This window comes from Silene latifolia, chromosome 5 (assembly GCF_048544455.1).
Source record: "Silene latifolia isolate original U9 population chromosome 5, ASM4854445v1, whole genome shotgun sequence".
Lineage (NCBI taxonomy): Eukaryota > Viridiplantae > Streptophyta > Magnoliopsida > Caryophyllales > Caryophyllaceae > Silene > Silene latifolia.
In genome coordinates, this window is record NC_133530.1 from 86,230,968 (window position 1) to 86,239,124 (window position 8,157).

The 8,157-nt window shown below is 40.0% G+C and overlaps 1 protein-coding gene across 1 annotated transcript; it reads left to right on the forward strand.

Annotated features, from left to right (window-relative positions):
* Window positions 1-319: 319 nt before the first annotated feature.
* LOC141657742 (putative metallophosphoesterase At3g03305) lies at window positions 320-6,322 on the forward strand. Its single transcript, XM_074465076.1, has 4 exons — window positions 320-736; window positions 3,139-3,380; window positions 3,982-5,490; window positions 5,753-6,322. Exons 1-4 carry the CDS (start codon window positions 472-474, stop codon window positions 5,885-5,887), a joined length of 2,151 nt encoding a protein of 716 aa, XP_074321177.1. The 5' UTR covers window positions 320-471; the 3' UTR covers window positions 5,888-6,322.
* Window positions 6,323-8,157: the final 1,835 nt, after the last annotated feature.

The following is an 8,157-nucleotide window of genomic DNA, read 5'->3' on the forward strand; positions in this document are numbered from 1 at the left end:
GCCATGCAAACACCCCTCAACCAATCCGCCTGGTCATAACAACCCCTAAAAACAATTATGTGGTTGTTCCAACAAATACCAAACACAACATCAACTTAACCTTCCCATAGAAACCATTTAGTTGACATATCATATTACTATAATAGCGACTAACAACACAAGTTTGAATAACTCTCCCGTATAACAAGGAATTAATTTTATTATTTCCTTTAAACATATATTTTCAATAAATTTACCTATGGATCGGTCTTGGGTCAACAATGTGGTGATTATTATCGTGTCTAGTCGTTTTTCAAGTTCGGGTTAAAAAGACGGGTTATTTCCAATTTATTTTCGAGCGGGTTTGAGTCGATTTTTTTAGTCGGGTCATCATCTTTTAACAAGTCTACGTTTACTCCATTCCTCGTTGAAGCCAATGTTTGACAAGCGATCAACAGAGAAACGGAAGCTGATGCGTGGGAAAGACAAAAAATGGCAGACATCAAATTGACAGCATCTCTTCTCACCATTTTAATGGTGTTTGCTCAAATTACACAATCAACTACAACAGATGCTAATTCAAGTAGAGTGATACAAGTAAAAGGTGGTCCAGATTCAGTAATCTGGGTGGTGCAGCTCTCTGATCTTCATTTTAGTGTTCATCATCCTCAAAGAGCTCTCGATTTCATCAACATTGTGGGTCCCACTCTTTCTTTCATCAATCCATCACTTGTCCTCATCACTGGTGATCTTACAGGTTTTTTTTTTTTGATTAGTTTGATTGATTTGATTGGGTTTTGTAATACCCTTTTGGTTTAATTTTAATGGGTTTTGTTTGTTTTTGTTTGTTAATTGGTAGTTGTTGATCAGTTTGATTGTATAGGGTTTGCTCCGTTCCGATCATTTGTTTACCTGTTATATGTTGTGTGCCTTGTTGTTTGTTTACCTTTCTGTTTTGAGAATGATTTTAATGAGTAGTTTGGTCATTGCTTGTAATGCATTTTGTGGAATTGTCATTCAATAACGATAGTGATAATTGGTTCCCTCGTCACGCCTTAGTTCTTGCTTAAGATGGAGTATCCGTTTTATCTCTAAAACGGATCCAAATACTACCACATGGTGCTAATAGGGACAAAACTTTTGGCATTTCCTAGGTAAGTTGTCATGTGATTTGGTATGTATTTAGCCCGTCTTAAGGTTTAAGGTGGTGGATACCTCCGTCTTAAACAAGAATTTGTGCCTTAGTTTATGTGTCATAAGCAACTATAAACAAATGATTGGGAGAGAGGGAAGTTGTTGTTTGTGAAGTTTGGTGTTTGTTATTTTGTTCTCTCTTGCTTTTGGATGATGTCAATGGTTTCGCAGCGTTGGTACTTGGTATCACCCGAGCACCCGCTCTTTACATTCTTACTATTTTAACTGTCCATGTTTGCTAATCCCATATTCTGTTAGGATTGAAGCCGGGTATCGTCCTCCTTGTTTCCATTCTCACAATTCCTTAGAACGGTTGACCCAAATTCTGTAAGGAGTAGAGTCTTGTGTTGTTATCATCCCCCCTTTTATGAGTTTTTCAATTTATTCAAAGGTTCATGTTTGCCAACCGCAAATATCGTAAGGGTTTAAGCCGCATGTTGGTATCATACCCCTTGTTTTCCATTCTTAGAATTCCTTATGACTGTTCATGTTTACCCACCCCAAATTCTCTTCAGATTAAAGCCTAGAGTTGGCACCGCCCCCTATTGTTTTCCATTCTTATAATTTCTTTTAAGGGTTCATGTTCGCCTACCTGAACTCTGTTTGGATTAAAGTTACCATGCTGTTGATAAAATGTATTGAAGAACTTTGAGAGAAAGCTTCCTTTTCAATGTGATCGCCAAGATAATCACTTATCTGATACCTTTGTGGAATAGTCTGTTAGGCCCTGTTTTTTTTCTTGCTCAATTTTAGTTCCAATTCTACTCAATTCAATTCAGTTTAGTTCAAATAATTTCACTCCATAAGAACGGGGCCCAAGTGGAAGACTGAGAAAGCAGGTGTTTTGTTATATGCGTGGCGGCGTGGCTCTCCAGCTTGGGTGCTTGCTGAATGTTTCTTTTGCATTTGGTAGTGTTAGGGTCTCTATGTTTCCAGTGTTCAATTTGAAACAAAGAGGCTGTGTTATGTTGCTATGCAGCTCGAAACGGATATTTGTTGGCAGTGAAGTCTTTTACGAGTATAACATTTGCTTTTGGATGAGAATGCTAAAATCCCAAAACTTTTTCTCACTTCGGTTATTTTTGAAGCAATGACCAATAAGCAATTTAGAACAATGCTCATACATTTGATAGTAATCAACTACGGGATAATGGTTTATTATTGCCGTGTCTTTAGATGCGTTGCGTAATTATGCTCTGAGAATTTGATGGTGACTGCTGAACATGAATGAGGTATGAGTATTACCATATGGTACATAATTATGCTCTGAGAATTTGATGGTGACTGCTGAACATGAATGAGGTATGAGTATTACCATATGGTACACCCTTAGGGAGTATAAAGGAAGAAGTTGTTTTCAAGAGGAGTTTTGCTATAGATACCGAAAGCTAATTGTTTATAAGTGAATAACCCTTAGATTAATAGACTTGACTTAATACTGAAGGATATTCTCTCTTTTGACAGTGGCTTACATAGATTGAGAATCTATGCACAGCCGTGTAAATGAAGAGGTAGAATAAATTTCAGTGGGTAAACATATCGACATTTTCTGTTTTGTTGTGTGAATCTTCCATTTCCAATGAAGTCAAAAACTTGGTTTTTATGGTTCTGAAATATGATAGAATAAAGCAAAATGATTCACTTAACTGCCGATGTGATTCTCCAACCTCTTTGTGTTTCATCGCAGCATAGGGTTAGGATTGTGTACATTTGACCTCATCTTACCTTGCCTGAGGCGGCAGCCTTTTGACATACACACTAGGGTAATGTTGTTTCTATCATTGTTGATTTGTTGTTAGTAATGCATTTGCTGGAATAGTTTCGATAGGAGTTTACATGAATTGATAAGTTTTTCACAGCCAGCGGAATGAGGAGGTGGAACAATATAATTCGTTGCCTGAACAATAATCACTTTTAGTATATCATCAGTCATGCCTTAGTAACCATGTTGTTCTTTTCTGCTAGATGGAAAGAGCAAAGATTTGCTGACCATGAAACAAGATGAGCGTGAGTGGGTGGAATACCAGACTGTGATAGAAGACGTTGTCAAGAAAAGTGGACTGGACAAGGGCATCTTTTATGATCTTAGGGGGAATCATGATAATTTTGGTGTTCCACATGTTGGTGACTCGTATGATTTCTATTCAAAGTACAGTGTCAATGGCCAAGTTGGTAGAACTAGCAAAGTAAACGGTGTCACACTTCAGGTAAGCTCCTTAGTGTGTCTCATTGTGGGTAAAATCGATCATTTGGCATTGACTTTCAGGCATTAGTTGTTTTTTTACACATCTGTTTTGTTTGGATGGTGCACAACAAAGAACTACCTAAGGTCATTGAGGCTTTGGCAATATATTTATACCTTAATATGCCTCTCATTTGAAAGATTTTTCGGCTAGAAATGTAGCTAATTATACACTAAATCACTAGCTAACTGGGAAGCTCAAAAGTCACCCAGGCTCCGATACCATTCAAAAGTACCAAATCAATGTTGGTTGAGATCCAATCAAGAATATTCCAAAGAAAGACTTGGTACCATTCGAAAGTACCCAGGCCCCTTTTGTTTTTCACTTTTCCTTTTCTATTTTTTTCGCATTTTGAGGTGTGCGTTCACCCATGGATGGTTCCAAAGGATCATTCATGTCCGCCGATCCCAAATCATTTTGGGATTAAGGCCCTGATGATGTTGTATTACTCCGTATCATATAAAACACTGGCATAAGCATCCGACAAGTAGAAACTTGATTGCAAATATATACATCCAATTTATTATTATAGAGTCTATGTTCACTGCAATACTGCATCATGTAGACAGGAAAGAGAAGGCATCTTTTTGTTGGGATTGACAGCACGATGGCTGTTGGCCTCAGAGGGCCAACCAATCTTTTCGGCCATCCAACAGATATACTATTAGATGAGCTGGATTCCGAACTCTCACAATGGGACACTGAGCCAACAAAACCAGTGACGAAGATTTCATTTGGGCATTTTCCGCTTTCGTTCTCTGCAACATCAGAATCTGGAAAGACGCTGAAAGATGTATTTCTCAAGCATTCAATATCAGCTTATCTGTGTGGCCATCTCCATACAAGGTTTGGAAAAAACTTGAAACGGCATCATCAGCCTGGAAATAATTCTATACAACTAAATATATATCAGACTCCCTCCCGGAGTTCTCCAAGTCCATCATCAGAAAACCAGGAATTTTGGGAGTGGGAAATGGGCGATTGGAGGAAGAGTAGAGCCATGCGCATTGTGGCCATTGATAGAGGTCACACGTCATTTGTTGACATCAGTTTGAAATCTGATTTTAAAGAAACTTTCATTTTACCCACGTTTCCACTGGATTCACGGTTGATGTGGAGATCATCCTTATCAACTGAGTATGAGCGCCAAACTGTGGACCAATCTGATTACATGACAATAAGAGCTTTGGTTTTCTCTTCAATTCCGCTCATATCCGTAGTTGCTCAAGTTTATGATTCACAATTCGGAGCTTTTGCTTCTGTTCTGGAGGCATCTATGACGAAACTTGAGTTTGACAACTCTAGAGGAGATCTCTATGCTGCACCTTGGAATTTTAAAGCTTTTGAGGATCGGAATCCCGAGAGATACTGGTTGCAAATAGAAGCGACCGATATTTATGGCAAATCTACCTTAACTGATTTAAGGCCGTTTTCAATTAATGGTGTTCGCGGGCTCCTATCCTGGACATGGAAGGAGTTTGTGGTTATGGGCTGCCAATGGGATGCATTGTATTTTCCGATACTTTGGCTTTGCCTTGGGCTTTTCCTTTCTGTTCTACTTATGCCAGTAGCAATGACTAGTGTCTCCAATAAACAATATACATTGCAGAATTTCTTGGTCAACAAAAATTTCATAAACGGTGTCGGATGGGTTTCAACAGAACTATTCAGGCTCCGTTTGGTATGGTATGGAGTTCTGGGATACCTGTTCTACATTGTTCTATTTCCATGGCTATATGGTCTAGTGTTTACCGATGGCAACGAGAGAGGGTACATGAGCTACAAGGGATGGGTAATAGCACAGCCAGATGTCGCTAGAAAATTGGAGTACATTGCATTTCCCGATATTATGGTGATTGTTATCCCACATCTGGTTTTTGTTGTTTTCCCTTCTCTTATATTAGTAACCGGGTTGGCCATGGAAAGTGAAGTCTACAGGATACATCTCTTGGCATTTTCAGGGAAGAAAGAAGACGATCATTGTGATTTAACTTCCAAGTCTTGTACTGGTAGACGGTGGATCAGGAAGTTTCTTATGTTGGTTTGTTTGGGCATCTTGTACAGACATTACAAGGTAAACTTTCTGCACAAGACTGCATCTCTTTTTATGGAACATATTCAGTCATGTGGTATTGTCGTGTTTGCTGTGGATGGACAAACACATTTTGTGTTGAATTGACGGTTCATTTTTTTTTTTCACTTAAACTTCCATCTACAGTATTAATTCTCGGTTTGAGAATTGATCTTGGAATCGGTCATCTCGACCTGATCTAATAGTCGTGACCCCGTCCTTGTTTCATTTTAGTATTTTCACCCCTACATTGTTTCTATTGCAGAGTTGCAGAGCCCTGATGAAAGCCTACGAGATGAATCCAATTCTACATTTTCCAGTTTATAGTCTCTGGATTCCGCTGCTATTAGCATATGCTCTCTACAGAACCCACAGATTGAGACCAACCCATTTAATTTAAAAACTTCACCCATTTACCCATTACTAACCCTGTAACCCACAACAATTTGAAATAAAGTAACTCCCTCAGTATATGGGCTCGACTCGTGAAATCCAAACTTCACTCCGGCTACTTTAAGGCTTGAACATGCATCATGGTCCAGAAGTCAGCAGCTCGATATAAATCGTTGGCCACAGATTCACGCTCAATTTCTGAGCAAGTCTAGGCTAGACTTCCAAATATGATGGTTGCATTGGCAAGTTGCTGGAGTTTCATGTCGACATTCAATTTGACTTGCTTGGGAATATCAATCGCTTATCTTCCTTTGATTTAAGATCAGTAGATGGAAAATTTATGTAGAAACTATTGCTGCCCTTTTGCGAGGGAGCCAATCTTTGTATACTGGACTGTAATTCAACATGAGAAATGACTGCAATTGAGAAATTCTTCTGTTTATGTTGTCACTGTTGGCGCCTTTACTCGTTGAGGAACATACAGAAAGGTATTAAATTTAGCTACTCGGACTTCTTAGATGGATCTGAGTATCTAACACGGGGCAGGTTCAAGTCTATTTGTGAAAATGTCTATTTTTGGGTTAACATTGTAAGGTTTTGAAGAAGGTTAATTGTTATTGATGATTTTCAATGAGTACAAACATACACAAGAAAGCTACCTAAGAATATTTACCTTAAACCTATCAAAAATAAACTAAGGTAATTACATAAACTGGAAAGTACAATAATAGGAAAATAAAGATTACAATTAGATTAAGGAAAGACTATTTGACAGAAGTATTCCTAACACGCTCCCGCAAGACGGACGACCCAAAGGAAAGACCGATCTTGGACAACAAAGACTCAAATCGAAGGCGAGATAACGGTTTTGTAAGAGCATCAGCTAGTTGATCATTTCCAGAAATGTGTTGAACCCGAAGTCGACCTTGTTGAACTTGCTCACGAACAAAATGGAACGAAAGAGCCAAATGTTTCATTCGAGAATGAAAAACGGGATTAGCAGAATAATGAGTAGCGCTAAGGTTATCACAATAGATAACCGGTGGTGTAGAAAATGGAACACGAAGTTCAGTGAGTAGAGAATGTAACCAAATGAGTTCAGCGGAAGTAGTAGCAACGGCCCTGAATTCGGCCTCAGTAGAAGTGCAAGCTAAAGCACGCTGTTTCTTGGAGGCCCAAGAGAGTGCATTGCGACCCAGATAAGTGACAAACCCGTCGTAGAAACATAAGAATCGCGATCCCCAGCAAAATCAGCATCACAATAGGCATGGGGACGAGAGGGCGAGGAACGATAAAGTTGCAAGCCAACATGGGACGTGCCATTGAGATAACGAAGCAATCGCTTAAGAGCACTCCAATGAAGCTCGGTTGGATGTTGCATGAACTGAGCCAATTTGTTGACAGCAAAGGCAATGTCGGGCCGAGTAAATGAAATATGTTGAAGACAACCAAGTATAGCACGATAGTCGGTGGGATTTTTAATTTCAGGACTCCCATCGAGGTGTAGAGGAGGGTTCACAGCTAGGGGTGTGCTAGCCGGCTTGGACTCGAGCATGCGATGGTTGTGCAATAAGTCATGTATGTATTTAGACTGTGTCAAAAGTAGACCAGCGGGGTTTGGGGTGACTTCGACTCCTAAAAAATACGATAAGTTGCCTAAATCTTACAAAGAAAACCGTGTGGCAAGGGACTCGATAAAGGAAGACACATGAGATGAGGTGGAGCCAGTGACTATAATGTCGTCAACATAGACTAGTAAGTAAAGGGTGTGCGACGGTGTCGTGTATAAAAACTGATGGGGCATATTCTCCACCCGCTGACCGAGTCAACATATTGAGCAAGGTCAAAGACAAAAGACAGCAAGTCAACGTATTAGACAGCCTAACCGACGCAGCCTGTCGGCCTGTCACTCGGGTCTCGGCTGGGCAACTAGCCAGCCGGGAGACATATCCGCGTACTCACATCCAAGACCCCTCGGCATGGAGTCAACAGGGCCCGCCGGCCTGCCATGGGTCCCTCGGCCGAGGGTAGAACAGTCTTTCCACCTGCTCTGCCACTTGGCCACTACGTGACAAAAGGTGAAAGTCTATAAATACTCCTCAACCCTCATTGAGGAAAGGATCCGCAAATAATTAATTAAACATACTAATCTGGTATAAACTTCCTTATCTCTCTACAATATACTTTGTGCCAAGTAACACACAACTTAATCCCTTTTAAGTTTACTGACTTGAGCGTCGGAGTGAGTTCGCTCGGTACCAAGCCGAGCCCTCAGTT